The 19,199-nt window shown below is 32.8% G+C and overlaps 1 protein-coding gene across 2 annotated transcripts in view; it reads right to left on the bottom strand.

Moving 5' to 3' along the window:
* Window positions 1–19,199, bottom strand: part of DSC3 (desmocollin 3) — a 44,508-nt gene that overhangs the window by 17,386 nt on the left and 7,923 nt on the right. For both annotated transcript variants that reach the window (XM_006920010.2, XM_025038717.1), the window contains exons 2-9: window positions 15,392–15,476; window positions 13,587–13,786; window positions 12,081–12,200; window positions 8,376–8,531; window positions 6,990–7,134; window positions 3,932–4,098; window positions 1,954–2,088; window positions 1,381–1,566 (exon numbers count right to left, since the gene is read on the bottom strand). In XM_006920010.2, coding sequence (XP_006920072.1) covers window positions 1,381–1,566; window positions 1,954–2,088; window positions 3,932–4,098; window positions 6,990–7,134; window positions 8,376–8,531; window positions 12,081–12,200; window positions 13,587–13,786; window positions 15,392–15,476 — 1,194 coding nt within the window. The remainder of the gene's footprint in view (window positions 1–1,380; window positions 1,567–1,953; window positions 2,089–3,931; window positions 4,099–6,989; window positions 7,135–8,375; window positions 8,532–12,080; window positions 12,201–13,586; window positions 13,787–15,391; window positions 15,477–19,199) is intronic.

The raw sequence follows: 19,199 nt of genomic DNA, 5'->3' as shown, positions 1-19,199 counted from the left end.
TGCCCAGAAGTGCAAGAGAGTTGGGGTTCCTTAGAGTGACCTTCAATTACTTGGACATAGGTATTGAGGATGGACATTCATGGATCAATTCCCCAGGAACCCATCTTTGAGGAGATAATTCTGAAGTGCATTCTACATGGTTCATTGCATAATTTAATACCAGAGGTGACTAGCTCAATAAAGCAGACTTGATTGATTTTTCATTCTTTCCTGTCTTACTTTCCCAATTTTACTCTGGCCTCCTGGGAGCCACTTCTTGAGATCCTTCTATTAGGCTCTGCTTTCTGGAGAGTCCAAATGAAGATTGGGTCAGACTGGGCCAATATGGAAGAAGAAATATCAGTACCATTCCCTTATTGCTTCTCCTATTACTGCCAATTATAAAACTTCATTTTTTTAAGTAGTTGGTTTTAATACTCGGTTTGAGCAGATCATATTATAGAAAACTAATATAAGGAGAAATCTGATGTTGAGAGTCAACTGGAACAAATATACTCGACTATTCACATCTGGACAAAATTTACCAAGACTTATGATATAATCTCTGGAAATTCTTATGGTAGAAATAACTACAGATAGAAACATTACATATCAAAGCCTCCACCATATTGTTATTGGCAGATAAACTTCCTTTATTCAATGAATGATGCCTATACCTGCGTACAGGGCAATTTTCTTTCTTGATCTCAGCTAAGAATATAAAACCGAGGTTCCTTCCCAGACAGAGACTTTACTGTGCTCATAACCTGAACCTTAGAATGTAACAGTGCAATGAAAAATAAGATATATAGAAGAAAGAATAAGTTCATCAAGTGCTGTCTAACATAATGCTATATTTCATCCTCAATATCACTTTTTAAAGCATCAGATACAACACAACCAGGCATATATGAGGGGGATGAGGGAGGGAGAGAGAAAAATATGGGCTTCTAAACTGTATCATGTGAGGAATTGGGAATATTTATCCTAGAGAAGGTAAGTCTTAAAGGGACATAAAAACCTTTTCAAAAAAATTACACCTGTTCTGTATAGCATTAGCAATAAAACTTGGATCAAAGACATGGAATATAAGGAGAATAATTTAGGCACAGTAGAAGTAAGGACTTCTGAGAATCAAAGCTCTCTAAATATATAATAAGCTGCCAATGGAGATGGGAGATCCTTATAATTGAGAATGTTCAAGCATAAATTAGGTGATGAATAATGGGCAAAAAATTATAGAAAAAAAGGTAAGCATTAAATGGGAAAATTTGCGCTAAAGAGACTAAGTTCTCTTCCAACTTGCAGAGTCTATGAACTGCATCTCTTTAGACGATTAAACCATTAGTTTATTAAAACTTGTTAACTTGCCAAGTTGTCAATTATTTATGATTATTGTACCTTTACAACACACAGAACGCCTTCATTAGTTTTCTTGTCTGTACTGATTTTGAAATGTCCATTTTCATTGCCCTTTAAAATGGTAAAATTGGCTCTCCAATTGGCAGTGTTAATCAAATCCTTGTCTTCTATTGGTATTCGTAAGATTTCCACATTGAATGCATTTTCCTCTACTGATACTTCATACTGAAACAGAAAGAACTCATTAAACATTTACTTTATAAGGAGAACTTTTACAAAGAAAGCAAAATGTTTCTTCCACTATAAAAGTATTGTTCGTATAGTTTTTGACTAGATTATTTTAAAACCATGAATCATAAATAGTAATGTTTCTTGAAAGGTTATCTTTTAAATGAAAGAATTCATTACAAAGGTAGACTAATGCTCCTGGCCTTTACCAAGAAGGCAGTAATATAAATACTACTATGAATAAGTAAAACAGATATTTATGTCTACTGTTTAATTTTATTCATAAAATAAACATATGTACCTTAAAGTACAATAATGTTTATTAATTCCGATTAAATAACAAATTACAATAGATAAAGATAGATTTTGATATTATAGACTTACAGTATTTTCTTTAAAAGCAGGTGCATTGTCATTTGAATCTTTTACTGTTATAAGGCAAGTTGATGTACTCATCAATCCAAAAAATTGACCATCCATGTCTTGTACTTTCATTATCAATTTGTACTTGTCTACAACCTTAAAAGAAAACAAATATTTTAGTTTTATAAACCATTGTTTAGATTTTTAAATGAAACTTTAATTGTACACTCTTCTATTTGTGTGTATCCATGCTTTTATTTTCATATTTGCATATGCTCCAAGAATTTGGTAGACCAGAATAAAGCTAAAGAGGTAGGTGGAGGTTAAACGATAAAGATGCAAACGAAAAATTTAAACTCATGCTTTAAGTAGCAGGTAATAGGGAAACATTTTCTAGGAGTCATGAGTGGGGGACAAAATAAGAACATATCAGTTTTAGAAAAAATATTCTTAAAGAACATTGAGCATAATTTGGAGTAAGCTGAACTAGGAGTCAAAGAAACCAGTTAAAGAGTTCCTAGAATACTCTAAGCCAATGGTCCAAATCTGAGGCAGTAACAATGAGGACAGAAAACAAGGATAACAGAAAAGTTGACAATTCTATATATAAGTTAAGAGAGAAAAAAAGGTTGAGAATGATGCTCAGGTGTCCTACTTAGATAGATAGGTAAACAAGAGTATCACCAACCAATAAAGGAAATGCAGAAAGGTCCTGAATACATGGCCCCATATGTACAGGAGAGATCATAGCCAGAAATATTGATCTGGGAGTCATCAGGATGTAGATGGTGGTTGAAATTACGGCAGGAATCAGATTATCTAGGAGAGGTTAAAGGATGAGAACAGCTAAGGATATAAGGAACAATAGCATTTCAACAGCTGAGGATATAAAGAGGAAATAAAAAGACTAAGCTAAGGACACTAAAAACAAAAGATCAAAGAAACAAGAGCAAAACCATATATCCAAGAGAAGAGAGAGTTTCAGTAAGTGGCAACAGACAGGGACTTAAGGTAACTGTTGGATTTGGTAATTAGGAAATCACTGCTGACTTAAATTCTGGAAATGGAGTTTTGCAGATGGTATGTTAATGATGAAATAGAGTCATTAGTTTGTGACACAATCACCACCATTGCCTTTTAGATTTACCTTACTATTCTTGTGTTGTTTAATTTTTTTTTCCATTTTCTCTTTCTATCTCTTCCCTACTCTTCATTCTACTTATTTCTCTTATTAGATATTAAATCTAATCTATAGGAAATTATAAAGATCGAATAAATTATGTAAAAAGAATTTGAATATAAAATGCTCTATACATGACAATGTGCTATTATTATCATCTAAATAGTGTTACAAATTTTTAATAATCCATAAACCTTATCTCAACTAATCCTTTCCTGATAAATAACACATATTTGTAATAACTGGATAGGGACCTGGATGTGAACTATACTCATGGAACGAACAAAACAAATTGTCCTTCATGGGAATTGAAGACTTTACTGAGCTGGAACCAACTAACCACACATAAGAAATAAAATGATATTCAATAATAACAACTTTCATTAGATGAAAGGAGATTTGACTTTGGATAAAATATACAGATACAATAAAGATGATGTATTATTGAATTGTACACTTGAAATCTATATAATTTTATTAACCATTGTCAGCCAATAAATTTAATTAAAAAAAAACAGAAAATAAAAGAGAAATAAAATTTTATTAACCAATGTCAGCCAATAAATTTAATTAAAAAAAAAAAACAGAAAATAAAAGAGAAATGTCTTTGTTCTCACTCCTTCTAAACACCAATTGATCTGTATTTCTATTCCTTACGTCTTATCTTACATAAGGATTTAAAAGTAATATAAAAAACAGGTAACATAGCCAGGAATTCTTATTATCTTATGCCTAAATAATATAAAATTAGAAACTCCTAATCCAAAGAATAGCAAATTATATTAAATAGAGTGATATTCTACAGAATGTGAAAACTACCTCTCTGTCCAAATAATTAGAGACTATGGTGATTACGCCTGTTTTGGGATGCACGGAAAAAATCCCAGGTGATCTTGGCGTCTGCTCCAAAATGCTATACTTCAGGCGCGTATGCATCGTATCTGGTTCATCTCTGTCTGTGGCACAAACCACTCCCACTGTAGTACCTATATGTTTAAAAAAAAAAAAAGAGTCTTTAATTTCCAGAATTGTTGAATATGTTTAGGAGTATCTAACTTTTCAAATGTTAACAACGATGGTAGAAATCTAATTGAAAATGTACTTCTTACCAGAGGTATTCCATCTTTAGATAATACTGAAGATGACAACTTCGAATATACAATATAAAACACTTTGATGCTGAGAAGCAAGGTATACTTTGAGTTGGCATACAATTCAAAATGTTTCAAAGTAAATTACTAAAAATTTGTTTAAATGGCATTCAAGAATAATTTCAACATATATTCCTATGCAATTGCAATAACAAACCTAACCGGAGAGATAAAGCATGTCTCTTGCATAAATGAGATTTTTAAAAATTAAATTTTTGATTACTAGCTATATTAAGACTGATTTGGGGTATAACTGTATAGATGGTCAAGTTGACCACTCACAACACAGTCTCCTTTCTATGATGTTTTTGTTTTTCAGTAGTCTCTGATTTGCCTCTTTCTTTTCCACCAGCTTAGTATCCACACCCCAGTGTCCCCAGCCCCACTTAATCCTCAGGAAGGAATTTTATTATATTAACCATTAAGGGAAATTTAAGTCAACTATTTCTTCAGTTAGAGCTATTCATATCCGTCACCTGTATGGAATGTAAGAATATTGCCCTGGTAGGACTTCAAGTATCAAAGAATACATACAGGTGGTATATTTATAGAGTAAGAGTAGTGTTCCAATGCCTGTGAAAATGTAATGCGTAGGTCCACTTTGCCTATAGCGCTGCATGAAAGACTGGCCTGAGGAATAACACATAGATACATACAACCACACATAAACAAACATATATATTCATTGAAATATTGTATTTGAAGGAAATAAAACCCTAATAAAACTTTTAACACAAGGATATATTAGTTTTAAATAATTTTGTCACTATAAAATATCCTTAAAGTTTATATATGCATGTATAATGTGTACATATGTGTAAATAAACATATGTAGTGTATTTCTATATTTATATATATTTATATTATATATAATATATAATAGAGAAAGTCAAATTTCATACTTATAATTAATGACAAGATTTCTGTTGTGGATCAATATAAAAAGTAATCTTTTTAGCATAAGAAAATAAATTTTATTCATGTATCTTTTCATAGAAAAAAATTTATAATCTTCGTAAGACATAACCTTTTCTTCCTGCAATTTTTTTGATAGTAAGGAAGATATAAACACTATTTTAATTCTCTGAATAGAGAATTGCTCTACTTATCACACAAAATCTTCCTAAAATCTTGAAAATTTCTTTCCATGAGTGTTATACTTCAGTATTAGTTGACCACATTTTGTCCAAACTGAGTGTGTGAATCGAGGCAAGCTCAAGAGCACCCATTAGTTCAGAACATCTCGGCCTTAATTGCTTGGAATCTGTGAGATGCTTAAAGTACCCTGAACTAATCTGGGCATCAAAGTGTTTGTCCTTCATTCTTCTCTGTTACTACTGAAGGAAACAGAATCTTCAAGAAAGAATTTGAAATCAATCATCCCTCTTTGAAAAACTAAAAATGTAACTGAGTCATAGACTTACGAGGCTGAAAAACATTATAGTTTACCTAATGGAATTAACTCATTTTAAAGGTCAGAAAATTCAAAGGGACTTCCATGAGTTCCCACAGTGAGTTAATAACAGACCCTAAAACAAAAACTGTTTCCTAAACTCCAAACCAATGATTTTCATTTGTGTAATTGTATCATGTGAGTAATAAAGAGGTTAATATCTATGACATCGAATTATCAAAGTAAAATATAAAGTAGAATAGAAAGTATAATAATGCAGTAAAGATCTCAGTAGTTAGCAGAAACCTTAATAGGCAAGTTAGCAAAGTCATCCTTTATGACTGAGTCCACGTTCTTTCAACTTTATTGTGAGTGGCTATTCTCCATTTTGCAAGGCTCAGAAGACATCATGAATGCCATGTTTAATAGTCAACTAAACTGAAACACTGGTTTCCTCATGTGAGACTAAGTGTTTAAGGTGGAGAACATGTGATACAAGATTCTCTAAAGTTATTCCAGTATCCATTTTAAATTGGAAGTAGTAAGGTAGTAGTTTTAAAAGAAAGAAAAATGAGCTTGAAAAATTGAATCATCAATAGATGTCATCAACATCTCCCTAAATAAAACCTAATAAAAATTGCTATGCTGATGTGAATTTTACTGCACATTCCGCCCTGCATGTCCTCTCTTGGAAATGAGAATATTGATAAAGGGACATAATGAAAAATAAAATTAAGTATGTAAACTAAATATGGGACAAAACTTGAATAACTGTTATCTGCCTTTTTAACTAATTGGTACCATACTGACAACACTATAAATTCCTATAATATCTTCTAAGTTATACTCTGTTTTGATTTGATGGGATGAAATGCATTCTGGTAAATAGATACTGGTCCAATATCAAATCAAGATGATCTGACCTTGAATATTAAAAAACTCAATGTCTCAAAAAATGTACAAAAACATATTTAACATAATACATTTTACTCTTAAAAGTTGTCTTACCGTAAAGTCTGAAAGGAAAAGGCCATTCCAAGTATAATACGAATAGATTTAACTAAATGGAAGATCTGAACTTCTGTACCTCAAAAAGGAGCTTTAATAAAATTAAAAGGGAGTAATACATTGAGAAAATATTTGCAATGTGACAATAAGTTAATAGCCTTAATATGTTAAGAACATTTTTAGATAGATTAAAAAAATAGTTAAGAAAAAGATAAACCTCGAAGAAAATTAAAATAAAGGAAATGAACATATATTTCATAAAAGAAAAAATACCAATGGCCAAAGAATACATGCACAAAAAGTTCAATAAAAAATGTTCTCTTACCAAGTTTACTACTTTCTGGAACTTCAAAATTATAAATTTGCTCTGTGAAAAGAGGATGGTTGTCATTTTCATCCTCCACTCTGATGGGCAGTGGAAGAGGTAAGTCTGCTGAATATCCATCTGCAGTTGATGCATAGGCAATCAACTGAAAAACAGGAAAACGTAAGTTCAATAGTCCATTGATATAATATTCTAGTAGGAAGAATACTGTGCTTTATCTGTTACCTTCTTTGCAAATCTTTTCAATAATAAACCACTTAAATATTTCTATTCAGCGCTTTTTAATCACCAAAGCATCAAATAAAGAAACACTTTAAGTACAGTAAAGAGCATCCAGTATTTGGTAGAAATGGCTACACTTCAAATAAAACCTCAGAGTACGGCGAAGTCAGGGACAAATCTGTCAATTAGACCGAGAATTTAAATGTGAATATAGAGACCCAAATTATAGTTCTTATTCTCTCCATAATCAGAAAGTTGTATTGGGGTAAACAATTAAACTCACTGCAATGGAAAAAATCTCTATCACATCATTTAAATAAAGTGATGATTCCCAATCTTGGAACTACTATACCATTTTATTGTTTTACTTCATGGATCACATATTTTAAGAGTTTTTATAACAAAATACATTTACTAATTTCTGCATTGCCAATTAGTTAAAGGCAATGTAATGTCAAATAGAATGTATTTCAATTAGGCATGTGATTATAACATTGAGCTGATAATTTTCTAATCAAAAGCTAAGAAATGTCACGTTGTAGACATCTGTCACATTTGCTCACACAGCCTCTCTTCCTTCTTCTAAGAAAAGAATCCTCTTTCCTATACCACAGGGATGACTACATGATCCCACAGCATTTACCATATCACACTGAAAACTGTCTGAGTTATTCTCCATTGATTATAAGCTCATCTGTATCAGAATGCTGGCTTATTAACCCTTGTTTGGGTTTATTCTCCCACTTTAGCTTCCTTATCCAGTTCTCAGATGTGATAAGAGAATCATACTTGTGGAAGGAAGAGAGAAAAAGTAGTTAGAGAAGGAGAAGGCAGACTTTGGGCATGTCCTGGAGAGAGGAAACTGTACTATGACCAGAGAGAGCAAGAGTACCTCATGAGCAAAAACAAGTCCTGGAAACTTATGGGAATTTACATTCAAGTACAATTAAAGCTCTTCATTTCATTTCAACTAACCTAACAAAAGTTGAGATAAAAAGCAGACCAAATATTCCAAATACTGCATAGTCTATTTCCTTTGACTTTCAGGTACCCTCTAAGAAGAGAGTGCAGGAAGACAGGAAAAAGTAGAGAAGAAGAGACAGAAAAAGACAGAAGAAACATAGTTTAATCATTTAAAATCATGTATATTAATAAAACTCCTACATCAAAAATGTCATATTCTTCACGATCCACAGGCCGAGTACAGAACAGATTTCCAGTGTCTTTTTCTATGAAGAACAAATTTAAAGGTTCTTGGTCAACTCCACGTCCACTTATGGAATAGAAGACAGTATAGTTCTGTGCTGCATCAGACTGAACCTAAAAGGAAAAAAACATATGTAAAATATTTAAAATTAAATCCATTAAAATGCTAATTTTAAAAAAAATGCAGTTTATGTGTTTATAATTTTATTTTAAACAGATGACTTAATAAAACAATAGTCCCATGTCACTCCGTCAACACACAAAAGAGTAACAAACATTATGCAAAAGATTTTTTACAGCTGCTCAAATTTAATTAAAACAATGTTCAAAATAAACCATAACCAAAGTAAATCTAATTAAAAACAATAGGCATAATTTCCTATCCAGTGATTTGGCAAAGATAGAAAAGAACAATAATACCAATTGTTGGCAGGAGTGAGGTAAATAGGGACTCTCAAATATGGTGAAGGGAATGCCAATTGGAATGTTCCTTAGGGTAACTGACAAAAATTAAAAGAATGAGCTGTGAGAATAAACAAAGAAGACTCTTCCTGGTGAAGGAAATGGGGAGTGCAAATGGACAAGGCTCGGGCTCTGCCTGAAGTGTTTAAGGAGCAGCAAGAAGGCCACTGTGGTTGGGAGAGCTGGGGGAAAGGAGAAGGAGATAAAGAGAAATGCCAGGTAAGTAATTCCGAGGATATTGGCTTTTCCCTGTTAGGTGGGGAGATATCGGATAATTTAGGCAAGAGTAATATTATCTGATTTATATTTTAAAGAGATAATTCGTGGGATTTTGTTAAAAATAGATTTGGATGGGTGGGTAAGGGAAGATAGAGGGAGACCATTTAGAAAGTCGATGCAAGAATTTAGGGAAGAGTGATAGTTTGTTAGACTATCATAGTAGAAGCAGGGATTATGAAAAATGGTTAGATTCTGGATATAATGTATAATTCTGGATATATAACATACAGCCAACCGGATTTGCCAATGGGCTGGATGTGTGGTATGAAGATGGAAGTTGAGGATGACACTATCTCAGAGGATGCTAGCTAGTATCCCTTAATCCATCTTCTTTAGTATTAGAATTTATGCTGAATACAAGGTTGCCCTGAAGAAAGACATTTCTCTGTCTCCCTTGCAATTAGCTGTGGTCACATGAAAAGGTCAGGTCAAATGTGAACAAAAGTAATGTGTGCAAGATCCAGACTGTTCTCTAGAAGATCGAAGAGTTTGGTTTTTAATGTGAACATAGCAATAAGCCACTTTGAATCTGCACGGATGGCCAAGCTAAAAACAAAGAATTGTAGGTTCTTAGAGTTTTCTTAAATTAGAATCTCTTTACTAGATCAAATTTCTACATGAGGGGCATGAATCTCCGTCATGCTTAAGCCACCATAATTTGAGATCTTGGTAAAATAAAGTTATACCAAAATCTTATAATAATACAGGAATTAAATGTTCAACTGAAAACAGTAGATGGATATGGTAAACTGGGGCGCAATATCTATTTCATCCTCCCTTTACTGTGTCTTCTCAGAGTGTAGATGCTAGAAAGATTGAACCCAAACCTCTCTGTTTTCCAGACTCTCTTGAAACAAGAGTTATGGATTTAAATACAGACAATCAGGTGTGCCTGCATAAGATTTGGAAGCCATAAGTGAAGTAGATGTCTCATTTTTGCTGTTTCTGCTATTTTTGCTTGCATCATAGTTTAGATGCTTTTCTTTTTTCTTTTTCTGTAGCAGCAGCAATTCTAGCAGTTTTTCACAAGCTTGGTGAAAACCTTTTTGCTAACTGGAGCAAAAAGGAGATGCATTTAGAAGGGCAGCTTCATGACCGTGGTGATTTCTTGACCATGGCAATGGCACTTTGGCTCTAAAATTACTGGCTTCCCCATCATGGAGAAAGCAGCATGTCTCTTGGTTGTGGATTCTGTGGTGTAGCTTGGGGTTTATTCCTGAAAATTCAATCTAAAGTTGGTTTCTTCAGCTTTCCCAACAATTCTATAAACTGTTTAATACACTGTAGTAAATTCTTATCTGTTAATTACTTAGAAGTATGCTCTCTATATCTAAAACCCTACCAAACAGACTCCAATGCTCCAACAACTTTCAGCTGGAGCTGCCATTAACTGTGATGGGAGAATGGTTTTAGAAGAAAACCCAAACACTCAATTTGTATATGTTAAGTTTGAAATGTCTACTAAATTTCCAAGTGGAAATATCAATTAGGCACTTTGGGCTGGAAATATGAAGTCTTAAGTCCCCAGTGTATAAATAGTACTTAAAGCTAGATTGGATGAGATTATCAAGAGAGTGAATATAAATAAACATGAGACAAGATTCATGGACTGAGCCTGAGAACTCTCCAAAGTTTAGAGAGGATATTGGCAGGGTATTGGGGAGGGAGGAGGGAGAGCAGGAAAGAAACAGCAAAATATACCAAGTAGAAAACTAAGTGAATGGTGTCCTAGAAGCCAAGTGAAGAAAGTATTTTCAGGGGGAGAAAGAGGTCAGGTCAGCTATGTCAAATGTACAATACATATTTCAAAGAAATGAAGACTGAGAGGTGGTGACTAATTTAGCAATGTGAAAGCTCTGATTAGTATAACTTTAATAATCAGAAATCATTTCTTAAAATGCCTCATCAGTACTTAAAGTATGATAATAAAAAGAAGAAACAAAGATCTAGTACTGGGTAGAATAAAAAATAAGTTTGAGAGACTCTAGAATGACAGCTAAAACAGTAAACAAATAGCATAGGTCATACCATTGGTATAAAACATCAACCACAGTATTAGAAATTCAAGAGAAAAAGCAAGCATAACGCCATAGCCCAACTTCAGTAATTGTTTTCATTGTATATATTCCATTTAGATTTTTATGAAAAGTAAACCCAACCCTGCTTAAAAACTTCTCGTTTTTAGGGAAAAGTTAAACTTCCCAGCAAAACACATATGTTCCATTATGATACGACCCCAACACAACTCTTCTGCCTCATCTCCCTGCTCCACTGCCACCATACCTGGGAACCCGGACTAAGCTACCCAGAGCTCCTGTAATGAGTCATGCTTGCTTTTGCCTCTATACCTCTCCCTCTTCTTCCATAATTATTTACCTGCACAACACTTTCTCATCCTTCAGAACTTAACTGAGATGTCTCCCCCTCTAAGCCTTTTCTTGTTTTCTACCCTATTTCCTCTCAGGTCTTGGTACTCATCTCATAAATTCTCAGATCACCCCAATCCGGTTATCTCTGTCATAGTACTCATCACTCAGTAATGTAATCATTTGTCTACTTCCATCTCCCTCAGTAGGCTAAGAAACTATATGAGAACAAGAACCATGACTAAGTTTATTTCTAGCTTCAGTACTTAGAGCAGTGCCTTCCACAAGATATAGGAGGTGATCAATAACTAGCTGCTAAATGAATGAATAAACTAATAAAGATCATTAAATGGCTACATATTATTAGTTTTTTAGTGATTTTCTAGTTTTTCTCATTATTGTTTCAGTGATTTTCTCATTTTATTCACTTTTATAACACTTTATGAATATATTCAATCAAATCTGTTTATTTTGAAATGTTTAAAGAGTTATTAAACCTAAACAAAACAGACTCTTGGAATTAAAACACTCCAGTCAGAAAGGATTTAAAACCTACTTGCTGAAGAAACAGTGGGAAGGGGCCCAAGGAATTCTCTTGCATTGAACAGGGAATAGGTGCCCATCTCCTCTTGGAACGTCTGAGAACAGTTTCTTTAGTATGTCTTTTCCTCAATACCTGAATTTAGAGAAAGAAAATTAAATAAACAAAAGCATCAAGGCCTACCTTGTTGTAAGATAGCAGACAGCCCATAAACCTAACGCCTCCCTGGAGATTCAGGCTCAGGAATTTCCATGCTAAAGCTAAAGACCAGATAATAAGGCATTTTTGTATTAGAAGGGTAAGAAAGAATATATCTAGATTTTAAAGGTTTCATAAACCAGAGAATGTCCTTTTGTATACCTTTCTAACACCATACTTTCAGAAAAATCACCTCTTAGGTCTTCTTGTTCTGTCCCAAAAAGATAAAAAACACAGCATTTACCTGTCCTTTTTGCTAAAACCTCATACTCATGAGAATCTGAGCAAGGAAATGCATTTTCTTCACTGCCTTAACACTCTGACTGCACTGTCCAATATGGTAGTCCTAGCCATATGTGACTGTTTACATTTAAATTAATAAGAATTAAACAAAATATAAAAATACCATCCTTCAGTTATACTAGCCACAGGTCAAGTGCTCAGTAGCCATTAATATTGGGCTACCATATCAGGCAGTGCAGGTTATAGAACATTGCCATGAATGCTGAAAATTCTATTGGACTTTGTAGTGACTTCCACCTCATTTCCTGGTATAGTGAGGAAGACATTTTATTTCCTCATAATTCATTAATTAATTTTATTAAACATTTATTAAAGTGCTAAACAGTCATTTCAATTAACTTTCTCATCAATACACTTAGCATCAATTAGTTGTAATCCAGTCTAAACCTTTCATCATTTCTGTGACTACTTTCATCACCCATTCTGCATGATGTGGAATTTAGAACAGCAGTGAATAATCCTCTGAGCGATGGTTAATAGCATGACATACATATTCTTATTCATACTTATTCATACTCCAGAATCTCCATTCTCTTTTAGCATCCGAATCACTGTGGGACTTGAAATCAACCTCTTGTTCACTGGGAACCACTGCTCTTAACATTAATTTAACATCTGTTGACTGTGGGTCAGGTATTACTGAGAATATGAGCTCAAAGGAGATCAATTCATGCCCTCAAACAACTATGGATAAATTGTTCACACTGATGAAAAAAAAATCTGAATGCTATAATAGAGAGATAACCAGACAGACACAGGCACACAAAATCAATTAGTTAGACTTCGAGGCTACAGAGACTTCGCCGAAGAGGTGTCCTTTCAATTTAACGAAGCCAGTTTTAATCAGTGTTAAGAAAGAGAGAAAAGGGGCTGTTGGGTGGGAAAGGAGAGGGATTGGAAAAGGAGAGAAAAGGAGAGGAAAAAAATCCTACTTATCCTTTGCTCCTCTTCACAATTTTTAATGAAAATGTTTAAATGAAAAGAAAAACATGCCTGAAAATATCAATGTACTTTGAATACCTTCTTCTGATGTTCCAGGAGCACAGTAATCTCTTTCCGTGTCTGTTTCTTCGTGTCAGAAAGCCACAGGGTGAAGGACCTTTTCTCATCAGATAACACAATAGTGTTGGCTGTGTATACTGACCCATCATCTAGAACTCGGAAATCAGGGTCACTCAACTGGATGAGGTCTGCAGACCTGAGGCACTCTTTCAAATTAACTGTAAGTAAAAATTTTCATGTTGTAAAGTAGAAACACATGCAAAAAGAAAAAAATAAAGTGTTAAAATAATTTATACAATCTTCAGAATCATGAAGTAGAGTGAAATAAACCAATCACTTTGCATTTACCAAATTAACCAGTCTCTTTACATGTATTTTTTAAATGACAATTTTATTTCAGTTAAAAAATAATAATCTTGATTATATATTTGTATTAAATAAGGTGCTCTAAAAGTTTATATGCTTCTAAAAGGCTCATAAAAATGCTCTTCCTAATAAAGAGATGTGTGTATTGCAATCACGACAAAACTGAGCTACACACCCCCACACACACCTGAACAAACAGAAAAGTTTCCTTAACAATATAGTCTCAGTCTTTTAAGATACATCTGTCTTTAGTCAGAGGTTATACATGTGAGCAATGCAGTGTATGAGTTAGGCAAATAGTCAAGAAAAATTTAGCTTCAATTTCTTCCAACTGGCACTTTTCTGTTACCCTCCCCCATCACATCCCAACCCTACCAGGGGCCCACAAGTTCTCCTTGTGTTCCTAGCTTTCCAGGACACCGAAATTCTACATGCGGTCTTCTCTCCTTAAGAATTTTGCCTTCTTACTAAAAGGTAATGAAATATAGGTATCGATGTAAGTGTTTTGATACTTGTATCAAAAGTGTCAAATCCATCCCATTCACTTTCTACATTAACAGAAACCTAATTGATAATTAATACTCACTTATGTAATAACCTCTCAAAGGATTCATATGTTACCCATGTATAGTGTTTTTACTTTAATCCTAATCTGTCACAGATGGGAAACATTTAGTCACAAAGAAGTAAACATCTTAAGAGCGATGACCGATTTCTCTCACCTCATTTTCAGCAGAATGACTACCTCTAGTCTATTTCCCTAGAGGAACACTTCTAAACTCCCTTTACAACCTTTCTTTTCTTTCTCCCTATAGCAATAAAAGTGGCCTTTGTTTAATAAAGTTAAATGAAGCACTATAACCAGAAATGGTACACTTTGTTGAAAAAATATTTTCAGTATCTCTGGGACAAGCTATATCTCTTTAAAAAATAATCGTGGTGCTTTCCTACAATATTCCCTGTACCACATGGAAAGTCCACCTGGGCAGAGCTTCCCTGTTGCCGAGAAGGTTTGAGGTTTGCCAGCTTCTCAGTGTGCAAATGGCTGATTAAGTTCCATTTCGAATGGAACGGCTCACCTTGTTATGTTCCCCAGTGCAGCCATAGCATTGCATTGATAAAAATACTGCTCTGATTCTCTCGGCTCCTTATCTACAGTTCTCTAATGCTTGAATCCTTGAGCAACGAAAGGGCTATGTTCTACATGTAGTCCTTTATGTAATGTTTAACCCTTAAAACATGAATAAGTACAAAATCATAGCTTAGAACATTTGCACTAGAATCAACCATAGAATTCAATGGAGATATAAAGAAATGAAATATATCTTCAAATAATCTTCATTTGTATCTAACTATAAATAGATTCAGGCTAATTCCAAAATACAAAGATTGATAACATGCTCTTTCCTGTGTAAGTAAACTAAATTTCTGTTTTAAAAACACTTAAAATTTCTCACCTCTGCCGACCATTTTGTCTGCCTCTAGTTTAGAAGGTATATTAAATATCACCTTTTTGCAGGCTTTACAAGCAAAACTGAAGAGCTGGAATTTAAAAAAATAAAAAAGGTCACATTAATGTAGTGAAAAGAACAAAGTTTCAGTTATGCGAGATAAATAAGTCCTAAAGATCTGTATAGCATAGTACCTATTGGTAACAATACTGTATTGTTTACTTAAAATTTTGGCTGAAAGACTTTTGGAGATAACGGATATGTTTATAGCACAGACTATAATGATGATTTCATAGACATATACTTATCTCCAAACTCAAATTGTACACATTAAATATGTACAGCTTTTAGTATGTAAATCTCACCCCAATAAAGTGGTTAAAAAAAAAAGAATAAAGAACAAAACCACATGATTATCTTGATAGATGCAAAATAAGTAATTGACAAAATTTGACATGCACTTATGATTAAAAACCCTCAACAAACTAGAAATAGAAGGAAACTTGCTCAACTTGATAAAGAATCTCTATGAAAAACTTAAAACTAACATCTTACTTAAGGAGAAAGACTGATTTCCTCTGACATGAGAAAGAAGACACTGATGCCCATTCTCACGTCTATTCATCATTTTATGGAGTTTCTACCCAGGGCAATTACAGAAAAAAATAATAAAGTTAAAGGCATTCATATTGGGAAGGAAGAAGTAAAATTGTCTCTATTTGCAGATGATATGATCTTATACATAGAAAATCCTAAGGAATCCACTAAACAAAATCAAAAGTAATAAATGAGTTCAGCAAGGTTGCAGGATACAAGATTAACATACAAAATCAATTCTTTTCCTGTAAACAATAAAAAAATCTGAAAATAAAATTAAGCAAACATCTTATTCACAATAGATATCTCATCTTCATGCATCAGAAGACATATTTCCAAAATTCATCTACAGATTCAATGCAATCCCCATCAAAATTCCAAGTAGCTTCTTTCTAGAAATTGACCATTAATTCTTGTGGAAATGTAAAAGACCCCTTCTCCTTCCCCCCCCCAAAAAAAAACTTGAAAAAGAAAAAGTTGAAGACTTACATTCCCAATGTCAAAACCTACAAAGCTATTATAACCAAGACAGAGTGGTACTCGCATAAGGATAAACATATGGATGGATGGAATAGAACTGAAATCCCAGAAATATGCCCTTACATTTATAGTTAGCTGATTTTGACAACAGCATCCAGAAAGTTTCAACAAATGGTGCTGTGACAATTTGATAACTTCATGCAAAAAATATTTATTTGGACCCCTACTTCACACCATCCATAAAAATTAACTCAAAATGAATCACAAACCTAAATGTAAGAATTAAAACTATTTAGAGAAAAACTGAAGGGTAAACCTTCATGACCTTGGGTTAGGCAATAATTTCTTAGATATAACATTAAAAGCACAAATGATAAAAGAAAAAATAATAAGTAGGGTGATCAAAATAAGAAATTTTTGCTCTTCAAAAAATACCACTAAGAAATTAAAATTAAATCCACAGAATGAGAGAAAACATTTTCAAATCATATAACAATAAATGACTTCTTTAAAATATATGTAGAATTCTTACAACTCAATAATAAAAAGACAACACAAAAAATGGACAAAGAATTTAAATAGACATTTTCCAAAGAAGATTTACAAAATAGCCAATAAAGAGATGAAAAGATGCCCAACATCATTAGGCATTAGGAATATGCAAACCTAAATCACAATGATATACATCCTAGGATGACTAACATGAACAAGACAGAAAGTCACAAGTGTTGACAAGGATATGGAAAATCAGAACCCTCATGCATTGCTGGTAGAAATGTAAAATGATGCAGCAACTTTGATACATAGTTTGGCAGTTTCTTAAATTTAAACATAAACTTAATATATGATCCAGTAATTCCACTCCTACCCAAAAGAAATGAAAACATGTCTACGTAGAAAACTTGTACATGAATATTCACAATGGCATTTTTCACAATAGTCAAAAAAATGATACCCACTCACATGCCTATCAACTGAGTAAGTCAACAAGATGTGATATATCTATAAAATGAAACAATATTCAACTGTAAAAAAAGAATGATATACTGATACATGCCACAACGTGAATAAATCTAAAAAGCATTATGCTCAGCGAAAGAAACTAGACAAACAAAATAGTACATATTGTATGATTTCATTTATATAAAATATCCCAAAAACAAATATGTAGAAAGACAATAGATTAGTTGCCTAGAGCTAGAAATAGGAATGGGAAATGGTTGTAAATTGGTCTAAAGTTTCTTTTTTAAGATTATGGAAATGTTTTAAAATTAAATTGTGGTAATTGTACATTTTGCAAGTTTGCTAAAATTTACTGAATTATACACTTAACATGGGTGAGTTTTATGGGATGTAGATTATACCTTAATAACGCTATTTAAAACAAAAAAATGATACATTGTCTTTAATATGAAAATGATTCTTTCCACTTTCACCTCTACAAATTAGTAGTGAGAGGCTTTTCCAAATTTAAAAAAGTCATATGAGCAATTTCAGAAAAATAAAATTAAGTAATAAACACACAGAAGCATTTCGTACTTGATATAATTAAACATAAAACAGACTTCTTCACAAAATTAAAATATATTAAGTCATGATAACATAATTGTAAATATATATGCATATATATATTCATCATCAAAATTCTTATACTAATATGTGCTCTAAATGTTACTGCATTTCTGTAAGATCTACCTTACCTTTGCTTTAATTAGTTTAGGTAAAACAACTCAAAAATATGGACAAATAGTGTCTACATATAATAGTGTTGTTTAAATATAAGGCGAAAAGTCATTTTCAGAGTCATAATCAGATTGCTAACTGTGACAATGAATAAGTTGTTTGTCCTTAAAAAATATTTGAATCATATTATGTATGCTCAATTGAATGTTTTTCCTAAGAATATAGTTGTTACCTTGCAGTGAAAATGGTTTTATTCAATAATGCACCCATTGGTCCAAATATCTCTTAACTCTATAGTTGGTATTTTTAAATATCAAAAGAAAGCCATGTTCAATATATCTTAATCACAATTCTTTTAAAAATATTTTAACTTCACTATGACATATTTAATCAAGTATAATATAATAAATGTTCATGTATCCACTCAGATTTTTTAAATTAACATTTTGCAATTTTGGCTTCATTTTTTAAATTCATCTTTACAGACATAGCTAGAGTCCTATGCTCCATTTTCATCTCTCTTCTCTAGGGAAGTTTCTTCTAAGTTGATGTTTATACTTTCTCTGTTGGTTTTTATACTTTTATCATATATGCATTATACATGCATGTGCTCATAAACACAAGCTAATATTGTGTGTAGTTTGTGTCTATTGCATCCTTTTGCAACTTGCTTTTTCACTCAACAACATGCTTGAGACTTTTCCAAGAATATGCCACAGTTTATTTTGATCATTCCCCATTTTCCATTTTTTCTATTACTAATGATATTGCAATGAAAGGCTTTGCAAGTACAAGGTATCAGGATACCTACCTGAGGTGGAAACACGTGGGTATCTCCAATTTCAGTAACTCTTGCCAAGTTGCTCTCCAAAGTACTAATGTCAATTTATGTTAACGCCCCAGATTATTAGATCTCTCTCAAATTCTCTACTACAATTAAATCTACAGGACATTAAAATTTATATCTGTCTCAGTCTTATGGCTTTTATTTGCATTTTCTTAATTTCAACTTATGTTGAGCATCATTTCTTTTGTTTATTTTTCTTATTTTTTG

This window comes from Pteropus alecto, unplaced genomic scaffold (genome assembly GCF_000325575.1).
Source record: "Pteropus alecto unplaced genomic scaffold, ASM32557v1 scaffold146, whole genome shotgun sequence".
NCBI classification, from domain to species: Eukaryota; Metazoa; Chordata; class Mammalia; order Chiroptera; family Pteropodidae; genus Pteropus; species Pteropus alecto.
This window is presented reverse-complemented; position numbering and strand designations above follow the sequence as displayed.